Source organism: Ranitomeya variabilis, chromosome 2 (assembly GCF_051348905.1).
Source record: "Ranitomeya variabilis isolate aRanVar5 chromosome 2, aRanVar5.hap1, whole genome shotgun sequence".
NCBI lineage: Eukaryota > Metazoa > Chordata > Amphibia > Anura > Dendrobatidae > Ranitomeya > Ranitomeya variabilis.
The window spans coordinates 93572501-93595522 of record NC_135233.1 but is presented as its reverse complement, the minus strand read 5'-3'; the positions used below and the strand labels follow the sequence as shown (position 1 = coordinate 93595522).

Below are 23022 nucleotides of genomic sequence, written 5' to 3'. Positions count from 1 at the left end.
TGAATCTCTTCTATGGCAGGGATGTCAAACTCAAATACAGAGAGGGCCAAAATTAAAAGCTTGGAAAAAGTCACAAGACAACCTTGAGATTTATTAAAAAAAAAAAAAAAAAGTAGTGTCTACAATTGACTAAGTTTTTCCTGATCAAATATGGAAACAAACTTAAAGGGGTTGTGCCACAAACAAAGCACATTTTAATTAATATATTGTAAGAGACAGACCAAATAACTGGAGCATTTCCTCGTGGGCAGAAGCGTACACAGAAATCATGGAGTCCCACCCACCTCCAAAAAAAACCCTTTTATATTTGGTAGGGTCATAGAAGAGCATATCTCACAACTTTGCAGTCCAAAAGTGCTCCTCAAATACAGTATGATACCCCTAAAGTGAACTCCTCTACAGTACACTCCACACGCACAGTATGGTGACCCTACTGTCCCTCAACTTCCCTGGGAAAATATGGAGACCCCAACTGTGATCCCCATACAGCCCTCCACATAGTATAATGGTCCCCACATAGTCCTCCATACAGCATAATGGACCCCACACAGTCCTCCATACAGTATACTGGGCCCCACAGTCCTTTATTCAGAATTATGGACCTCAAACAGACCTCCATACAGTATACTGAGCCCCACATAGTCCTTCATTCAGAATAACGGACCTCACAGTCCTCTATACAGTATAATGGGCCCCACATAGTCCTTCATTCAGAATAATAGCCCCACATAGTGGTCCAAATGGCATTGAGGGCCAAATATAATCACCCTGAGGGACAGATTTGGATGATGGGCCAGAGCCTGACATGTATGCTCTATGGAAAGAACCTTCTTGTGCATTACTTCCCTTGTATTATAGATCAGAGTTGCAATCAACAGCTTGTAGACCCCAAATATTATTTAATTTTCCTCCATTTTCACTTAAGTAACTAACAAAATCATATCGAGGGAATATAAATAGCTTCCCAGACAAAAACATGATTTTTGGTTGCTTACGGTAAAATCTGTTTCTCAGAGCGTTCATTGTGGGACACAGGAACCATGGGGTGTATGCTGCTGCCACTAGGAGGCTGACACTATGCAAATAAAAAAGTTAGCTCCTCCTCTGCAGTATACACCCTACCGACAGGAAGTAGGATATTCAGTTAGTGAGAAAGCAGTAGGAGAAGCAACATGTAAAAGATAGAAACTCAAACTATGACAATATAACACAATAAAACAGCTGTTCAACTTGGGAGGGTGCAGTGTCCCCCCAATGAAGGCTCTGAGAAACAGATTTTACGGTAAGCAACCAAAAATCCGGTTTTCTCTATCGCCTCATTGGGGGACACAGGAACCATGGGACGTCCCAAAGCAGTCCCTGGGGCGGGAACAGCAGAAAAACTCCATTCAGGTCGGAGAACTCACCACTGCCGCCTGCAAGATCCTTCCGCCTAGGCTGGCAACTGCCGAAGCATAGGTATGGAGCTTATAACATTTGGCAAATGAGTGAATAGAACACCAGGTTGCCGCCTTGCAAAGTTGTAGGGTGGATGCCCCACGGTGTACCGCCCAGGAGGCGCCCACTGCCCGGGGCAGAGTGAGTCTTAATCCCAGGAGGAGTCACTCTGTTCTTGACCCGGTAAGCCTCCAGAATAGCAGTTGTGATCCAGAGAGCAATCATAACCTTGGAGGCCGGCAGGCCTCTTGGAGCACCGTCTGGAATGACAAATAGATGGTCCGTCTTCCTAAAGAAGGCGATCCTAGACAAAAAGATCCTCACCACCCTGACCAGGTCTAGCCTGTTCAGCGAACGCCCCAGAGAACAGGTTGGAGCAGGACAAAACGTGGGAAGGACGATCTTTTTCAAGTAAAAGGAGGACACCACCCTGGGAAGAAAAGGCAACGAAGGCCGTAAAACTACCTTATCCTGGTGAAGAACCAAGAAATGGGGAGACAGGAGAGAGCCACCAACTTCGAGACGTGCCTAATGGAGGCGATGGCCACCAGAAATGCCACCTTGCAGGACAGAACAGACAGTGAGGCCTCATGGGGAGGTTCAAGGGGGGAACCCCACTGAGCCTCCAGAACAAGATTGAGGTCCCAGGGATCCACGGGACTCTGGTACGGGAAAGCCGCATGCGCCACTCCTTGAAGAAAAGTTCTGACCTGAGAATGGGACGGATATAAATCTTTGTACCGTGATAGCCAGTAGATAGACAAATATTTAGAATTGTATTAAGTCTATGCCTGATGAAGAGGCCTGAGAAGTCTCGAAGGTTTGCAATTTGCTAACATCTTTTCAGTTAGCCATTAAGAGGTATCACCCACCGAGGACTCTCAAATCTAAATATCTAACCTGAGAACGGGAAGCTAAGGACTTCTGAAAGGGAATTCAGAAAGAGAATGGAAAGGGTTGCTACCTGACCATTTAGAGAACTAAGGGCAAGGCCAGCATCAAGTCCCGCCTTGAGAAAAGGCCAAAATGGAAGGTTTCAACAGCAAAGCTGTTAAATTGAGCAACCAAGAACTCTGGTGGCAGATCGGTCCTTGGGACAGAAGATCTGGCCTGTCTGGGAGCCTCCTGTGGGAGTCCGCGAGGAGATTGATGATCTCAGCGAACCAGAACCTTCCGGGCCAATCTGGTGCAATCAGAATGACCGGCACCCCCTCCGCATTGATCTTCAACAGCCTGGGAAGAAAGGGAAGGGGAGGAAACAGATAGGGAAGCACAAATTGTGACCCAGGAATGGCCAAAGCATCGGTATCCACAACAAGAGGATCGTGGACCTGGAAACAAACGGTGGAACCTTCCAAAGCAGTCGGGACGCCAAGAGATCCGCGTCCGGAGCTCCCCATCAAAGGCAAATTTGAAGGAAGACTTACTGATGCAGGGACCACTCTCCTGCCGGAAGGCCCTCGCGGCAGGGAAAAACACTGCGGCCTAGTTGTCCACGCCGGGAATATGCACTGCGGATAGTGCCGCAACCATCGCCTCTGCCCAGAGAAGGATCTTGGATACCTCCGCCATTGCCAAGAGACTCTGATTCCCTCCCTGGTGATTGACATATGCCACAGCCATGGCATTGGACGTCTGGATTCTGACTGGCAGTCCTCTGAGAAGCCTTTCCCAGTGACTCAGGGACAGAAGAATGGCCCCTATCTCAAGGATGTCGATCGGCAGAGAGGACTCTTGCTCCAACCAACGCCCCTTTCACTGACGGATGGCGAGAAACCGCGCCCCAGCCGGGAAGGCTGGTGACAGTAGTCACCACCTGCCATGGGTGAGAAGGAAGGACCGGACCTGGGGAATGAGAGGGGATGACAGCCACCAGCTGAGAGATTATTAGAATCGGACAAAGCCGAATCGGACGATCCAGAGACAGCACAGACCTGTCCCACTGAGAAAGGATGGCCTGCTGAAGTGGTCTCAAGTGGAACAGCACAAAAAGGAATGCTTCCGATGCTGTCACCATTCGTCACAGGACCTTCATTGCTGAACGGAAGGAAGGCAGCCGAGGGCCTTGCAGAGAGCGAACTCCGTCCTGGAGAATTGCCCACTTCACCTCGAGAAAAAAAAACCTAGACTGATGGGTGTCGAACAGCATGCCTAAGAAGACGAGGCGCTGATTCGTAACAAGACAAGACTTTGTTCTGTTGAACAGCCACCAGAAACGGGACAGGGAGTCGAGGACGATGGTCAGACTCTCCTGGGCTTGAGAGAGGGGCAGAGCCTTGATGAGGATGTCTTCGAGGTACGGAATGAGCACTAGGCCCCTGATCCTCAAAATGGCCATAAATGTAGCCATGATCTTTATGAAGACACTGGGGGCGGTCGCAAGACCGAGAGGCAGGGTGACAAACTGGAAATGACTCTTCTGCGCCACAAAACGCAGGAAACTCAGGTGTGCTGGGAAAATCAGAACATGGAGATAGGAGTCTTGGATATCTATGGAGCACAGGAATTCCTGTGGTTCCATGGAAGCCAATACTGAACAGAGGGACTCCATCCTGAAATGCCGCAGGCGGAACCTTCTGTTCACTAACTTCAGAACCAGGATGGGTCGAACTGCGCCGCTCTTCTTCGGCACTACAAGCAGGTTTGAATAGAAACCTGTGAAGCGTTCCTGCTCTGGGACGGAAACGATAACCTCCGAACAAAGAGAAAAGGCACAATGGACGCAAAGAAACCTGGGATCAGAGTAGGATTTTTTAGAGGGCGGGATTCGAAGAAGTGATTCCGGGATAATAATTACAGGGCGGAGGACAGAAGGGATGAAAGAAAAAGATTTTCCCTGAACTTCTTTTCTTCTTATCTTCTTCCTGACATCGCCAGAACCTGGGGGGAAAAGAGAAAGTACCTCCCCTTCGAGGATAGATAGTCTGCGATATGGGATGTCCGCATCTCCTCAGACCGACAGGCTCTGGGTGGGCGAGTGGGTAGGGGAACGGAGGCAGGACCAGCTGACGATCTTTCGATGTGGGACATCCGCGTCTCCTCCAACCGACAGGCTCTGGTGGGCGAGTGGGTGGGAGACGGAGACAGGACAGTCATGGGTCCTGCAGAACAGACGTATGAGGATATGGGGTGGCAGTACACGCCGTACTCATAGTCTCTGCGTGGGAGTACAGTTGTGACCGTTCACACTGTATCCCTCCGGAAACCTGAAAAGAAACTACGCACGCTGAGGTAGATATGGGTCTAATGACCCGTGTCCACCTCCTACAGACACTAAGCTAAACTGGATATCCTACTTCCTGTCGGTAGGGTGTATACTGCAGAGCTAACTTTATTTGCATAGTGTCAGCCTCCTAGTGGCAGCAGCATACACCCCATGGTTCCCGTATCCTCCAATGAGGCGATAGAGAAAGCTCCATTCTGATTAAACCACATCTGCGTGGGTCCTGATGTTTCACTTTTTCGCACCTCAACTCTTATTTTTAGCAAGTCTACATCATGCGTTAAATTATAAAAGAAAATTTTGCCACCACATGCGGACACCTTGTCTGTGCTTCTGAACACGACCCAAGAAAATTCATTATCTCCGGTTATCAAGGCATAAATGCTTAAAAATTAAAATTTCAATTTATTAAGTATAGATATAAATAGAAAATACAATTCAAATTAAGCAGGTGACCATGAAGCCAAAAAGGTTATCCTAGATTTTTGTATTCCTGTTTCTCAAGCTCTGCAAGAGAATGGAAAACCATGAATCTATAAGGCTAATGTCACATTTTTTTCCTCCTACATAAGAAAAACTGTCCATTTTTTGTGTGTGCTCAATCCATTTTTGGGCTGTTTGCCACTTTCTACAATCCTTGTTGCATCCATTTAATTTGCATGAAGGAAAAAAAAAATCTCTTTGCTTCTACCCATTAAACAACCAAATACAGATCGCACATATTTATTTTTTTGTCACAAGGCCACTGAATGGCATTCATGAGTTTGATCCACACAATAATTTAAAGTAGCAAGACATGTCAAGTTTTTTTCCATTGATTCTGATCTTTCTGCAAAAAATATAGTTGTCACATATCCCAAAGAACTAATGTGTGAAAGACCTTATAGTGGCATGCACTGAGAAATTTCAAAACCGGTGGCCCTTGGGCAACCACAGGTGCAAGATTTGATAAGAATACAACTGCTATTATTGCATAGCTTCATTAATAAGTCAGCTTTTATGACAATGAAAATAAAGCCTATAACCAGATTAAAATCTGAACTTGCAAAAACTTGCTACTTTTTTTTTTTTTTAAACCCCTAAAGAAGCTGGCAATTTTTCAGTTTTGATTGCTTCTCCATTTTTTTTCCATTTTTGTGGACATAACCAAATGAGGGGGATACAGTATATTTTTGCGGAAAAGTTGTCGTTTTGAAGGACACCATTCATTTTCACATTCAATGTACTGGATAATGGGGGGGATGCAATTCTGCCACAGCTTTCTTAGTTTTATACTCGTAGCTTTCGTTCTGTGATAAAAGTGAATCTGGATCACGATTCTCCAGGTCAGTAAAATTATGGAAAATACAAAACATGTGCAGTTTTTTTTGTTTTGTTAATAAATTGTGCAAAAACTGGTTTTGTGTTGCCATTTTACTATTTCAAAAGACACGTAACATTTTTACTTTTATCATTGACTGAGCTGTGTGAGGGCCTATTTTTTTGCATGGCCGGCTAACTGGTTTACCAATACTGTCATTTCAATAGTTTTCTCCAGTCCCCTTCCACGACAGCCACTTCGGAGGTTGTCTTCCCCGCCCTAATGGGGACAGGAACACAAAGAGGTCAAATACCCCTCCCCTTCCTGCAACCACCAGTGTTTTCCCATCCCCTTTGGGGCATGAAGAGAATCTGAAGGGGCTGCCGTGGCCGGCGACCGGAGCTCCAGGATTTACCGCTTCCTAGCCGGGCAGCTGAGGTCGGGGGCCTGCCTCTCCTCCTCTGGTGCTGCTCCCGTCTCCTGGCTTCAGGACTCGGGACCCTCCCGCCTCTCTTGCGCCTCCTTTGGGGGTAAAGCGGGGTGGTGACGTGCATGCCAGGGGCCTCCCATAGCCCCCCGGCTTCCTCCTCCTGCTGCGTCCCGGGCGGTCCGCGCTGGGGCTCGCTGGGTAGGGCGCGCGTCTCAGCGTGGCGCGTTGCTTCCTGCGCGCGTCACTTCCGGTCGGTCCCTGTGCGTTCCACAATGGAGCGCGCGCCTGCGACGGTTTTTGGCCTACATCGTCCGGGGCAGCATTTCAGGGCGTTTTCTGAGGATCTCCCCCCAATTGGGCTACAAGGAGGAGGAGCACAGAATACGTTGACCCACAATCCTCTTTAATGATCCGGGCGGGGGACCACCAGGTGAGGCCTGTCTGACGTGATGGACGGACATGGACGGTGACAAACCCCCTTGCTCTGCATCTGCAGAACACAGCGTACCCCCTCCTACTGTAAGTAGCAGGGTAGCCCCAGGGGTGGGTGGGTGGGTGTGTGTGTGTGTGTGTGTGTGTGTGTGTGTGTGTGTGTGTGTGTGTGTGTGTGTGTGTGTGTGTGTGTGTGTGTGTATATATTTATTTTTTTTTCTTTTCTTCAAGCGGCTTAGGACCTTTTTTCTCTCTTTTAGGGAGAAAAGGTCTCCGATCCTAGAAAGGCTAGCCGCAAATGCAAAGTTTGTGCAACCATACTCCCATCTACATATGGGAAGAAGCTCTGCCAGTCCTGTACGGATGAGGTTCTACGTGCTGAGCAGCCCTCTCTCCTGGATAGCATAAAAACCCTCATTAGGCAGGAGGTCCAGTCTTCCATGGCCAGCCTCTCCCTAACTCCGGTTCCTCTTCCACCACCTCCCAAAAAGAGGAAAAAGGCACCAGTGGAGTCTGACTAACTCAGGAGAGATTCAATCCTTGGGTTCGAAGGACATTTGGGAGAATGAGGGTTCCACTTCCACCCCCACCCCTAAATCAGAGAACAAAAAGTATTACTTCAATTCTGAGGATATGGGTGACCTGATTAGTATAGTAAGAGGCACCATGGGGGTGGAGGATGAAGAAATTAAGCTTACTGTACAGGAAGAAATGTTTGAAGGGTTAAAGCCCAAAGATCAAGAGGGGTTTCCTGTACATAAAAATATTCAGGATTTAATCCTTCATGAATGGGGTCTCCCTGAAAAAGGTCTTAACATCCCCTCAGAACTGAAAAACCGTTTCCTCTTGGACGGAGATAACTCCTTATGGGAAACCCCAAAAGGTGATGTGCAGGTTTCCAGAGTGACTAAGAAAACGGCTCTTCCATTTGAGGACTCCTCGCAGCTCAAAGATCCAATGGATCGAAAGATAGAGAGCCTGCTAAGAAAGTCCTGGGACACCTCCACAAATCTGTTAAAAACCAACATAGCCTCCACGTGCGTAGCTAGATCTTTGTTTGTTTGGTTACGCAAGCTCGAGGATCATTTGGTACAGGGCACCCCAAGAGAGGAGATCCTAGACTCCCTTCCCCTGCTGCAAAAAGCAACAGGATTCCTAGCTGATGCTTCAGCTGAGTCCGTCCGTGTGGCCGCAAAAGGGGCTGTCCTCTCCAACTCATCCCGGAGAGCACTTTGGCTAAAATCTTGGGGTGGTGACTTCATCTCCAAGTCCAAGTTATGCAGCATCCCCTTCCAGGGCCATCATGTCTTTGGTCCTATCCAGGATGATATCCTGGATAAGGCGGCAGATAAAAAGAAATCGCTCCCTGAACAGAAAAATCCCAGGAAGCGCTTTTTTCACCCCTCACCCCCGTGACCCATCTTCACAAAAGGATTATAGGGGAAAAGGCAAAACAGGGAGATGGAGTTACCCCAAGGGAGGCAAGGGCAGGAACATCCTTGTCCCCCAGACTCAACAGACCCCAGATAAGCAATGACGCTGCTCCAGTCAGGGGTCATCTCTCATTCTTTTTCACCCAGTGGCAGTCCATCTCCACAAATACATGAAAACCCCACACCTTCAAAACTCCTTACTAAGAGATCTACAAAATCTGCTCCAGTCAAACGTGATCTCACAGGTACCAAAGCTGGAGGAAGGATGTGGCCATTATTCACGTCTTTTCCTGGTAACAAAACCGTCGGGGAAAAACAGAATCATTATAAACCTAAAACCATTGAACGAATCTGTCCGCTACAGAAGATTCAAGATGGAATCAATCAGATCATTGATTCCCCTCATCGGACAGAATTGGTTAATGGCGACGGTGGATCTGAGGGATGCGTACTACCATGTATCAATCCACCCAGAACACAGGAAATTCCTCAGATTCGCAGTCTCACAGGGGCAGCAAATCAAGCACTTCCAGTTCAACGTCCTACCCTTCGGCATCTCTTCAGCTCCGCGGGTTTTTACAAAAATTATGGCAGAAGCCATGGTCTTCATCCGTCGCCAGGGAATATGTATAGTCCCATACTTGGACGACTTCCTCATCATGGCACCATCTACTCCCCGTCTGGAGGCGGATGTGACAAAGACCCTGGAGATATTAAGATCCCTGGGCTGGATCCCAAATCTGGAGAAATCAGAAATCTGTCCCTCTACGAGGAGAAAGTTTCTGGGGGTTATTCTGGACTCAAAGGAAAGAACAACATTTCTACCCAGAGATCATCAGATCGACCTTGTCCAGAGAATAACCAAATTCAGAGACCAGCGAGCGCCAACCCTCAGGGAGTCTATGTCTGCTCTAGGGTCCCTGACTGCTTGCATCCAAGCAGTTGCCTGGGCTCAGGCTCACACGCGAACTCTGCAGACCTACGTGCTCCTACACTCCAGGAAGCGACAGGTCCCATTGACTCAAAAGAGCTTTCTCCCGGGCCATGTAAAATCGGCTCTAAACTGGTGGTTGGATTACCAAAATCTTCAAAAGGGGGTGGAGCTGGGACCAGCTTCCCCTGAAGACGCTCCGCTCAGATGCCAGCAAACGAGGCTGGGGCGCAGTGGTGGACGGTTACCACTTCCAGGGACGATGGCGAACAGACATCAGCAGCAGTTCCTCGAACCTACGGGAACTGAAAGCCATAGAACAAGCTTTAAAAGCATCATCTGTGTTGATCCAAAATCACCACGTTCAAATTTATTCAGACAACATGACCACAGTGGCGTACCTACGACACCAGGGAGGAACAAGGTATGCCGGTCTAAAAGATAGCCGCAAGAATCTTTTCCTGGGCTGAGAAGAACCTTCTGTCAGTCATGGCAGTACATCTCAGAGGAGTAGACAATACTCAGGCGGACTATCTCAGCCGAAAAGACATACATCCGGAGGAGTGGTGCCTGGACCAGACCGTGTTCATGTCCCTAACCTCAAGGTGGGGAACCCCAGAAGTGGACCTGTTTGCCAACGGACAAAACGCAAAGACTAAGTCATTCTTCTCCCTTTATCACTCGGATGGAGCGCAAGGGATAGATGCATTTTCACGGCGGTGGAGGCTCAACCTCGCATATGCCTTTACACCCATTCCCATGCTAGCGAAGACGTTACAGAAGATCAGGACGGACCGAGTTACCACAATCCTAATCGCACCACTATGGCCCAGCAGGAGCTGATACAGTGCCCTACTGGATATGGCTCTAGAAAGTCCCTGGCTTATACCTCAGAAAGCCGACCTCCTTCATCAGGGTCCCCTACTACATCCGGATCTACACAAACTGAACCTGGCGGCATGGTTACTGAGGCCAAAATCTTAAAAGCCAGAGGTCTCTCGGATAAAGTAATCCAGACCCTCCAAAAAAAGCAGAAAGCCAGTAACCAATGCCATCTACGCCAAGGTCTGGAAAAGGTTTACATCCTGGTGCCTCCCAGAATCCCCAGACTCATTTCATCCCAATATTGCACGGGTCTTAGATTTCTTACAGAAGGGATTAGAAATGGGCCTTACTCCTAGCACGCTCAAGGTGCAGGTATCAGCCCTTAGCAGCTTTTTTGATAGGGATTTAGAGGGCCACCGCTGGATTAAACGCTTTATGATTTCAGCATCCAGGATGCGTCCCAGACTACGTAGCAAAGTCCCGCCCTGGAACCTCAACATCGTTCTCAAGGGTTTAAGGGTCATATGGGCGGGGTTTTCGGGTGTTTGATTCACCCTTTCCTTACCCGCTGGCTGCATGCTGGCCGCAATATTGGATTGAAGTTCATTCTCTGTCCTCCGGAGTACACGCCTGCGCAAGGCAATATAGCGCAAGGCCATACGTTCACCAGACATTACCGGCTAAATTTCAATAGGGATCTAACATTTGGCAGACGAGTTCTGCAGGCCGTGATCCCTCCCTAGAGAAATTAGCTGTTGGTATTACTCCGAAGTGGCTGTCGTGGAAGGTGACGCACTAATTTCCCTCCCTATCTGATATTTCTTCTTATTGGATGATTCCTGCATTTTTCGTGGTAATTATACATGCTAATGTCCAGGAAAACACTGGTGGTTGCAGGAAGGGGAGGGGTATTTAACCTCTTTGTGTTCCTGTCCCCTATTAGGGCGGGGAAGACAACCTCCGAAGTGGCTGTCGTGGAAGGTTCCTAGAAACCGAATTACCGGTAAGCCTAATTCTATTTTTTTCATAGTGTAGAGATTAGACTGAAAGAATCCATTGTGTCTTTGTCCTGAAACATCTGACTTCTTATCAGAAGAAACTAGAGCAAAGTTGACATTTCTTTTTTATGGACGCATTCCTTCTCGACTGATGTAACTTTTTACCTACATACTAGAGGTCGTAAATTTCACAGTATAGATAAGCTTTGTAAGAGAATATGAGCGCTTGTGCGCATGTCTTAAAATGTATAACTCTTCTCTGTATAAAGGAGGGGTGAGCACCCGGTGAGTCAGACGGGCTCCTGAGCTTTCCCTGTTATGATCACACAATCTTTTGTGTTGCGTGTCATTCACTCGGATGCCTACTTCTAGTAAGCCAGGGACTGAAAAGGACTTAACATTTCTTGGCGCCTGAACAGGGACCTGAGGAGAGAGTGTTTGCTCGAGATTTACCTGCGGATACGGACAACGGAGATCTGGGATAATGGACGGCAAATGAACTGAAATACCTGGCCAGGTAAGAGACATTATTAGTTCTCTTTTATCTGCCCTGTATTATCCGAAAGATCTCTATGAGCCGTGTCACGCTGGGTTAGTCTAGTAGTGAGTAGATACCTATAAAACTCGGGTTACCATATTGTATAGATTTATGAGTCTAGTCCCTGGCAGTGTGTGAGCAGTGTGTGAACAGTGTGTGAACAGTGTGAAGGTTGTGACATGTTGTGAAAGAAGAATAGAAGTACGTAGAACAATAAGCCACGATTGTTAGAACAAGGTTATTGGTGAAGTCAGCCTAACTGGGTTATGAGGTAGCGTCCTTCTGGGAGACCTCCGCCCATGCTTGACTCTCCTATAGAACTTGTTTCTACATTCCCTGGATAAGGTGTGATAGAATGAGCCCAGGACGCGGTTTTCATGAGCCTGGGACAAGTATGCTAACTGACACAGAAAGTTTTGTGATCTGTATGGTGTTGCTGGGTTTGTGTGCATAATAGCACTTAAGTACGTCCTGCATATTAGAAGAAACGGAGCAGACGAGCTCTTCAATATTTTAGCTCCCTAGGAGAGAAGGCAACGAGACGCCACCAACAGAGGAAGTGGTTGTCCAAACGTCACCTGGGGTAGAAATAGCAAATATTGAAAGGATATTTTAGCTCCCTAGGAGAGAAGGCAACGAGACATCACCACAGTGATTGTCCAAACGTCACCTGGGGTAGAAATAGCTAAAATGAGAAATAAACAGACCAAAACTGTCTTAGGACAAGTGGAAGCAGCAGATATCATACAGGAAAGATGTGGAAAGATAGTCAGAAGTCAGATTAGAAGAGTGAGAGAAAAATTGGGAATTTCAGAAGCACTTATGTTCAGTACAGAATGGGAAAGACTGAGTAAAGAAAGAGGAGGAATTATCAAAGACAATGGGTGGGAAGAAATCATACACTGTATGATAGAGGTCTCAAAAACAGCTAAAGAGGAGAATTGGAAGTATGATCCAGACACTTCCAAATGGATCATGGGAAAGGGAAAAAGTTGTAATATAATCCCACCACCTTACCTAGATCCAAAAGCCCAATCATTTGTACCATCTGGAAGAACAGAAGGAGGAAAACAGAGGGAAAGGGGGTCAACAGGTGTGATTATGCAGAAATTTGGGCAAAGTATTGAAGAATATAGTCAAGAACTAGAAAATAGCTTTAGGGATGAAGGATTGGATATGACTGATGCTTCAGTAAGGAGACTTTTTACAAAACAATTAATAGAGGGGCTAGATCCAAAAATCAGAGAAAAATTTAAATCCTCTACTCCAGATTGGAGAACAATTGAACAACCAAATATTGTGAAACAGCGATGTTTAGGAATAGCCATGGATATGAGAGAGAATCATAAGCCTGTTAGAATAGCACAAGCTAATACAGGAGGAAGAGTGAGACACAATTTTCCTTGCCACTACTGTAAAAAGCCAGGTCATTTCCAAAGAGAGTGCAGGAAGAAGTTGGCAGATATAAAGTCAGGCAAATTTGTTCCCAGAAATAACCCTTCCCAAACGGACAACCAGCAGAAATCTACCATCATAGATGGTCCCATATCAGATTCAGATTGACTCGATGTGTTACAAACTTCCCTACCAGCTAGGAGACCTATGATACAGGTGAATGTGGGGGGGGAGAGAGATTCCATTTTTGATAGATACAGGTGCAACTTCCTCAATTTTGAATCAAGATTTTCTTCCGAATCCGGAAGATATTTCAGAACAAACAACTTTTGCTGAGGGTTATGATGGGGTAATTCGAACACTGCCATATACTGTGCCCCTAGAGGTCTCATTAGGACCTAAATGTTTTGCATCCAGATTTTTATATGCCAGAGGTGCCCCAACATGTCTGTTAGGAACTAATGTACTAAAGAAATTAGAAGCTAACATCAATTTTAGGGAAGATGGCACAGTTATGCTGACTATCCCTGATGATGCAGAATCATTAGAACAATATGTCAGAATTCAGGCTTTTGAGGATTATGCTGAAGAAAAAGAGTACACCACAGATCTAGATCTCTCAATGATCCCAGAAACACTGTGGGCACAGGGTGACACTGATGTGGGATTATTGCATATTTCTCCTGTAAATTTATCTGTGCAACCAGGAGCTGTTCTCCCACAGCTCAGACAATACCCTGTGAGTGCCCAGCAGGAACTAGCGATTACAAAACAGATAGAGGGATATAGAGAGAAAGGAGTTCTGGTAGAGATACAATCACCTGCTAACACTCCTCTGTATCCAGTCAAGAAGAGAATTCTTGATAAGGGTTCTATGCCCAAATATCGTATGGTACATGATCTAAGAGAAATAAACAAAGTTCTAGATCCAATCACCCCAGTTGTACCCAATCCTCATACGTTACTATCACAGATACCAGCCAGTTCTCAAGTGTTTACTGTAATAGATCTTTCAAATGCATTTTTCTCGGTTCCTTTACACCAAGACAGTTGGCATTTGTTTGCATTTACATTTAAGGGCAAACAGTTGGCGTGGACACGCCTTCCACAGGGAATGATACACTCCCCTACTCTTTATTCAAATGCCCTACAAACAGTTCTTCAGAGGTTTGGACCTGAAACACAGGTAGTAATTTTGCAGTATGTGGATGACATACTACTTTGCTGCCCAGATCTAAAAACCGCAGAAAGGTCTACTGTGAGTTTACTATGTTTTCTAGGAAAAGAAGGGTGTAAAGTGAATAGACAAAAGCTACAAGTTTGTCAGACCAAAGTGGTCTTTCTAGGTCATTGCATTTCTCAAGGTAAAAAGCATCTTACACCTCAAAGAACTGAAGCAATAAGACAGATGAATGAGCCTAGAAATCATAAACAGCTACGAGCATTTTTAGGAATAGTGTCTCATTGTAGACAATGGATTATACATGCCAGTCAACTAATGCAACCACTGTATGACTGTGTGAAAAATGAACCTTATTTGTTGACAAAAGAAGGTCAGATTTCATTCCAACAATTAAAAGATGCCCTTGTTTCAGCTCCAGCGTTAGGGCTACCAGACTATCACATTTGCTAGGCTTCAGACTCTTAATTTAGCAACACTGCTACCTCTCGAGTCTGAAGGGGGGAATAAGGACACTGATCCACACGCAAATTTTTTCCCTACAGACACACATGATTGTACAGAGCTCATTTTACAAGAAACGGTAGGCTTACCCAATGTATCCGAAACACCACTTCAAAATCCAGATTTAGAGCTGTTTATAGATGGTAGTAGGTTTGCAGATGACACAGGTAACTTTCATACAGGGTATGCAGTTGTGTCAGAATCTGAAACTCTCAAAGCACAACCTCTTCCACCGAAACAGTCTGCACAAGAAGCAGAACTGACAGCATTGATTGAAGCGCTAAAAATAGCTGAGAATCAGACAGCTAATATATACACTGATTCTAGGTATGCACATGGTATTGTGTTTGATTTTGGAGTAATCTGGAGAGCTAGAGGTTACATGACAGCGTCAGGACAACCTGTAAAACATGCTTCTTTGATCAAACAGATCTTAGAGGCTGCACAAGAAACAAAAGAAGTAGCAGTAATCAAGGTAGCTGCACATGTGAGACTCGACACTAGGGAATCTAGGGGAAATGATAGGGCTGATAAAGCAGCCAAAGCAGCAGCAGTTAAACCCTTACAGCAGGTTCATACTGTAAACCCCACAGAAAATACTGAAGATAGACTGAGACAAGCACAGGAAGATGCAGGAGAAGAGGAGAGGGACAGGTGGAAAAAGGAAGGGGCAGAAGAACAAGCAGGAATTTGGAAGAAAGATGGACTAATATGTCTACCTAGAGCCTGGTATCCGATTGTAGTTGGTGGACTGCACCACCCTACTCATGTGTCTGCAAATGCAATGACACTACTGGCAAAGCAAGTCTGGTTGGCTCCAGGTTTTGGCAACTACGCAAGAGACTATTGTGCTGCATGCGTTATATGCCTGGCACATAATCCCGGACAGACAACAAAGACCCCTATGAAGCACCACGTCCGACCTCTCTATCCGTTTCAGCGATTACAAATAGACTTTATCCAGCTGCCAAAAAGTAATGGGTATGAGTATGTGTTGGTGTGTGTGGACATGTTCCCAGGGTGGCCAGAGGCCTATCCAGTTCGGAAGGCTTCAGCTAAAAACACTGCTGTAAAGCTAGTTGCCGAACTGATACCCCGTTACGGTCTCCCTGAAGTGATCGAGTCAGATAGGGGTACTCATTTCACTGGAGAAATATTTCAAAATGTACTGAAAATGTTGGGTGTTGAAAGTCAGTTACACACTCCATACCATCCTCAAAGTTCTGGAAAGGTGGAACGCATGAATGGAACTTTAAAATTAAAAATACAGAAAGCCATGGCTGAAACAGGAAAGCCTTGGACAGAATGCCTTCCACTGGCCCTTTATTCAATACGCAATACCCCAAGGGGTAAGACTAAACTGTCTCCATATGAAATTTTGTTTGGCAGGACTGCCAATTTAGGATGTTATTTTCCACAACAACTTGTGTTAAATATTGAGTCATTGACTTCTTATGTGCAAAATCTTCAGAAACAATTAACTAAGGTGCATGCACAAGTTTTTTGCTTCCCTTCCAGATCCTGACAACACTGAAGGAAGTCACAAGTTGGAACCAGGTGATCAAGTCTATGTAAAAAGACACACCAGAAAGGCTCTTGAACCAAGGTTTGACGGACCCTTCCAAGTCCTGTTGACAACACCTACATCAGTCAAGCTTGAAGGAAAGGCATCATGGATACATGCAAGCCATTGCAAAAGAGCAGTATAAAACTCAGAATATTGATGTTAATAGTATTAACCTCAACGGAGGCATGGGATAGACTGAATTCTTTAACCCCTTTGAATAATAGATTCGTGCAACATCATAGAAAATTAGTACATGACATTTAAATTAAAGGACGTACAACGACTCAGAGATCAGTATGACAAAGATAATGACCAGAATAAGGATAGCTGGTGGTCAGATACCTTTTCTTTTCTTAACCCAGCCAACTGGTTCAGAGGAATCGGCGGGTGGGTTGCTGGGATTATGCAGAGCATAATACATATAGTTATAATTATTGTAGTCATATACGTACTATTCCAGATTGTGCTCAAGGGTATCTCAGTATGCACAGATAAACTTTGTGTAATAGATGCAAGAGTATAAAGTTTTTTTTTCTTTATTCTTATGTTATCCTCTAGTGATTCTAATTAATATTACTGTACTAATCTTTGTTTTTTTTATATTTTAGTATACTTATTGCAAAACAAAGAAAAGGTTGTGAGAGTTAAACGGAAGAATTGATACTAGATTTGATTCTCTTATTAATGATATAAGCGTGTACATGTGTAATACCAAAAATAAAGGCTTTGTCTTTGGCCCTTTGGTAATTAATAAAAAAAGAATATGTCAAAGGGGGGAATTGTAGAGATTAGACTGAAAGAATCCATTGTGTCTTTGTCCTGAAACATCTGACTTCTTATCAGAAGAAACTAGAGCAAAGTTGACATTTCTTTTTTATGGACGCATTCCTTCTCGACTGATGTAACTTTTTACCTACATACTAGAGGTCGTAAATTTCACAGTATAGATAAGCTTTGTAAGAGAATATGAGCGCTTGTGCGCATGTCTTAAAATGTATAACTCTTCTCTGTATAAAGGAGGGGTGAGCACCCGGTGAGTCAGACGGGCTCCTGAGCTTTCCCTGTTATGATCACACAATCTTTTGTGTTGCGTGTCATTCACTCGGATGCCTACTTCTAGTAAGCCAGGGACTGAAAAGGACTTAACAATAGCTTTTATTTTAGGAGGAGACACAGCAACTGAAAAACCCCTGCAATTTTGACATTTTGATTTTTTTTTTTCTTGTCATGGCATTTACTCATTGGGTTATTCAATTTTATATTTTGATTGTCTAGACTTTGATAGACAGTTACCAAATGAGTGTGGGGGGGTTATTCTATTTTTCTTCTTCATTAAAAATAAAAGGTTGGCTCAAATTTCTACTTTTTAAAAAAAAATATATATTTTTAAAATCCTCTATTTTATTCCCCTTAAAAGGGTTGTCCACTACTCGGAAAACCCCTTCTGAATCCCTATGTTCCCCCCATAGAATAACAACACTTAATAGTCAACGCCAGTGACAATGTCACACAAGCCACTTTACAGCCCCTGCCAACAAGACTGGAATGGCACCGGAGGAGAGTATAAGAGTTATCTTACTGGGAAGAAACACAGGGATTCAAAAAAGGGGTTGTCCGAGTAGTAGAGAACCCCTTTAAGGAATTTAAACCTGCAATCGTCCAATCGCTTTTACTTTATACTGTAATACCATAAAATTGCATAAAAACTCACTGTGGTTAAGTTTCACAGGAGTAAAAAAACTGCAGCAACAGGAGCCTTCAGCAGTTCTCTGACTGCCATGGTAGACCATCACTGCCGTGATTGCATTGTGGGGGCCAATGGAAGTCTGTGCATGTTCCCTTTAAACGTTGAGTCAGAGACTTCCAGCAGCGTTTAAATGATTACCAGCAGCGGCTAAACTCCAGCCTCTCCTGTTAGACATTGATGCTATGCAACATAGTCGGCCATCTACGGCATATTGAGCGCGCTCAGCTCCTGGGCCCTGTCCACATGCCCCATCATATGCCCTAGAAAAGTAATTTGACTGCAGATCTACAATTTAGTTTGTGTTCTCCGTTTTTAATGTACATTAAGATTAACCACCTTTGCTTGATTTAACCTGTCACCCGATTTTCCCCATATGACCTACAGCCACCACCTTTCAGCCCCATGTGACTGCAGGGCAGCCTGCGCAGGGGCGCGATGGGGATCCCTGTGTTGTTGGCGTATGATGCATCATCCACATGAAGCAGAGAAGGAGCACGATATAGCAAGAGAGGAGGGACTGGTCCAAGACCAGCAACACATTGGACTGGAATGCCCAGTAGGGGAGTGTAATAAAAGGGGTTTTTGTTTGCCTTAAATGGTGAATAGGAGTAATATACACAGCATTTTAAAATACTGTCACAAGGGGCTGAAAGGTGGTGGTCATAGGTTATATGGAGAAAACCTGGTGACAGGTTTCCTTTAACCATCAGGCTACTCGTGGCTTATAGCAGGAAGACATGGAGAAGCTTCACTTCTACTATATTGCTAATGACGTCCTCTGTAAACCTTTGGGATAGTCTGCGCAGCATTTCATGCATATCCATGCAAGGATGAAGGCAGCAGCCCATAATATATATTCCTACTAAAGAAGATCAAGGACTTAAGAGAAGGGGATTTAATAGTGTAAGACCCAGCCTGGATGTTTCCCAGTAAAGCCTGAACACTAAGTAACAGTTGCTGCCCCATAAACAACTCGCTGCTCTTTCAGAGATGCAGAGTCATGATATGTGTGTGTGTCCTGGATGATGTCTTTCCCTGAAACAGAAACAACTTTCCAGGGATGTCAGATCATGTGTCTAGAAACTCCGCACAGATTTCTCCATTTTCTGCACAGACGATGCAAGAGATGTACTTACCAGCCACCTCCCATTGTTAGACGGATGGTAGAAAGAGGCAATGCTATTAAAGAGCCCTGCAAGATGAATCTGAACAGTTTTGCTAGGTCCTCCCTGTAAAGGACAAGACAATAAAAGTATAAATAATTACTATTGTTAAAAAAAAAAAAAAAAAAAAAAAAATCAATGTTATCAGCTTCATCTTGCACTTCTATTGATTTCTCTGAGGCCATGAAGGCGTAATTGATGAGGAGCCATTCCCAGGTGAATGTGGTGCATGCACATATACAGGCACTGGCACAGTATCCAGCTCGGGCGTGAACATACAGTGCCAGTGTTAATGCATGGGCTCATAGTAAATGAGGCTGAAAGTCATGGATGACCTCCGAGAAGCCCTCACATACTCGGGAGTGAACCATCTCTCAACATTTTATCCAATAAGTTTCCTGGCTACGACCCATTTCTCTTGCAGGTCAGATTAACAAGATCTCCAGCCATAATGCTGGATGAATGGGATTCCACTATAGCATTATAAATATGTATGTTTTAATCCTGGGCATTAAACATTATAGCTGCTTATTAGGAAATATGTATTAATATGCCTCATAGGAAAAATGGATTTCATAATGGTTTAAAAAATTAATACTACCGTACATAAAGGAAAATGAAAGTGCATGAAAAAGCAAATAGTAAATGTTTAGCACCAGCCAAGATACACAAATGCCTGGCAGGCAGAGCTGTATACTCTACTCAGCTGTCCACAGCAATGCAGGGGAAATGGAGGAGCACTGTGGTTTGTCACCGATCCAGGTTGTAGGCAAGTAAAGCTGGTAAACCTATTCCGTAACGTACTGTGAGTTTTAGAATCATTCGCTTTATGTGGGCTGTTAACAGAGGAGTAGCAGGGAAATCAAAATTATAGAACAATATAGAAATGTCTTACACACTTTACACGTCTCAGCTGTCAGCTGTCCTGAAAGTGTCAAAAAAGGGACAAAGCCAAATTAGTTGTAAAGTGTACTGCATGTTAATGCAGTGTGTGTGTGTAATATATATATATATATATAAAGCTGAATGTGTGTATGTATGTATGCATGTGTCTATGTATGTATGTGTATGTATGTATGTATGTATGTATGTATGTGTGTATGTCCGGGATTGGCATCTGAACCGTCGCAGCTACAGCCACAAAATTTTGCACAGTCACACGTCTGGACCCCGAGAGCGTCATAGGCTATGTTGTGAGGCGAAATTTTAACCCCGCGCGTTCCAATTCACCAAACAATTTTGCCCCTATCTACATAATGGGGAAAAAATGAAAGGAAAAGTGTTGGAGGCAAATTAACAGCTGCCAGATGTGAACAAGGGGGACTTAAAGAATGAGAGCGATGGCGCCAAAGAGTATATACTGCACAGTTGCTAAGGTGGGGCCCCGACATGGGATAATCACCACACCACCACGGGGATATGAACACACACACAAAATGCGCCACACACTACCACGTGCTCGAACACATATATCACCCTCAGCACACATTTCACCACACATACACCAACCTCGCCACATAAAAGTCGAAGCTCAAAACTCGCCACGCGCAAAACTCTCCACATGCAAAACTCGCCAGACGTGCAAAACTCACCTCATGGAAAACTCGCCACACGCAAAACTTGCACACGCAGAAAAATTGCCACATGCACAAAAGTTGCAACACATGCAAAAGTTGCCTCACACAAAACTTGCACATACTCAAAAGGCACCACACATAAAACTCGCCACGCGCAAAACTCGCCATGCGCAAAACTTGCTGCACATAACTTGCTACACTAACCTGTCACATGCAACTCGACACACAAAAAGTTGCTACACACATGTCGCCACACAAAACTCATCTCACAAAAGTCCCTACATGCATGTCGCCACACGCAACTCAACACACACAACTTGACACACGAAACTCGCCCTAAAACACACACAAGTCTGGTATTATCCTTCAAAAATAAAAATCTGATTAATAAGCAGACAAACTACAAGAGCAACAAATGTACCATATAGGAATCCGGCAGCTGTCAGTCACATGACCAGTCTATTATGTGTATGTGTGAGCTAATATATACTGCCAGGGGGTGGGCTTACTGTTGGCTGGGGATTTATCAGGCTGCCAATTTAGCTTACAAATACTGTGGTAAAAATACTGATCAAATAACGTGTGAACGAGGTCTAATACAGGAGGAGATGACATACAGATATATACTATATACAGGAGGAGATGACACACAGGTATATACTATTTACAGGGGAGATGACACAGGTATATACTATATACAGGAGGAGATGACACACAGATATATACTATATACAGGAGAGATGACAGGTATATACTATATAGAGGAGGAGATGACATACAGGTACATACTACATACAGGAGGAGATGACATACAGGTATATACTATATACAGGAGGAGATGACACACAGGTATATACTATATACAGGAGCAGATTACCTACAGGTATATAGTATATACAGGAGGAGATGACATACAGGTATATGCTATGTATAGGAGATGAGACACAGATATATACTATATATAGGTGAGATGACACACAGGTATATACTATATACAGGAGATTACATACAGGTATATCTAATATATAAAGCTGAATGTGTGTATGTATGTATGTGTGTATGTCCGGGATTGCCATCTGCACCGTCGCAGCTACAGCCACAAAATTTTGCACAGTCACACGTCTGGACCCCGAGAGCGTCATAGGCTATGTTGTGAGGTGAAATTTTAACCCCGCGCGTTCCAATTCACCAAACAATTTTGCCCCTATCTACATAATGGGGAAAAAGTGAAGGGAAAAGTGTTGGAGGAAAATTGACAGCTGCCAGATGTGAACAATGGGGACTTAAAGAATGAGAGCGATGGCGCCAAAGAGTATATACTGTACAGTTGCTAAGGTGGGGCCCCGACATGGGATACTCACCACACACGGGGATATGAACACAAACACAAAATGCGCCACACACTACCACGTGCTTGAACACATATACGACCCTCAGCACACATTTCACCACACACACACACCAACCTCGCCACATAAAATCGAAACACAAAAGTCACCACTCAAAACTCGCCACGCGCAAAACTCGCTACATGCAAAACTCGCCATATGCAAAACTAGGCTCACGCAAAACTCGCCACACGTGCAAAACTCACCTCATGGAAAACTCACCTCATGCAAAACTTGCACACACAGAAAAATTGTCACATGTACAAAAGTTGCAACACATGCTAAAGTTGCCTCACACAAAACTTGCACATACTCAAAACGCACCACACATAAAACTCGCCACGCGCAAAACTCGCCACGCGCAAAACTCGCCATGCACAAATCTTGCTGCACACAACTTGCTACACTAACCTGTCACATGCAACTCGACACACAAAATGTTGCTACACGCATGTCACCACACAAAACTCATCTCACAAAAGTCGCTACATGCATGTCGCCACACGCAACTCAACACACACAACTTGACACATGAAACTCGCCCTAAAACACACACAAGTCTGGTATTATCCTTCAAAAATAAAAATCTGATTAATAAGCAGACAAACTACAAGAGCAACAAATGTACCATATAGGAAATACGGCAGCTGTCAGTCACATGACCTGTCTATTATGTGTATGTGTGAGCTAATATATACTGCCGGGGGGAGGGCTTCCTGTTGGCTGGGGATTTATCAGGCTGCCAATAGCAACCAATCACAGCTCAGCTTCTATTTTGCTACAGTTAATTAATCTGAGCTCTGATTGGTTAATATAGGCAACAAAGACATTCTCAGTATAACAAAGCTAATATATGTTGTGAAATGCTTCTATTAGCTTAGTTTTTGCCTTTTAATAATTACATTTCTATCTATTAGTTTTGTGGTTTTTGCGTGCAGAATAAATTTTTGTTAA

General features: G+C 44.6%; 1 protein-coding gene across 1 annotated transcript in view; it reads right to left on the bottom strand.

Annotated features, from left to right (window-relative positions):
- The window catches only part of PSME4 (proteasome activator subunit 4), a 222369-nt gene that overhangs the window by 113349 nt on the left and 85998 nt on the right, over positions 1–23022 (bottom strand). The window contains exon 9 of the mRNA XM_077282708.1: positions 19077–19169. Within this exon, the coding sequence (XP_077138823.1) occupies positions 19077–19169 (93 nt within the window). The remainder of the gene's footprint in view (positions 1–19076; positions 19170–23022) is intronic.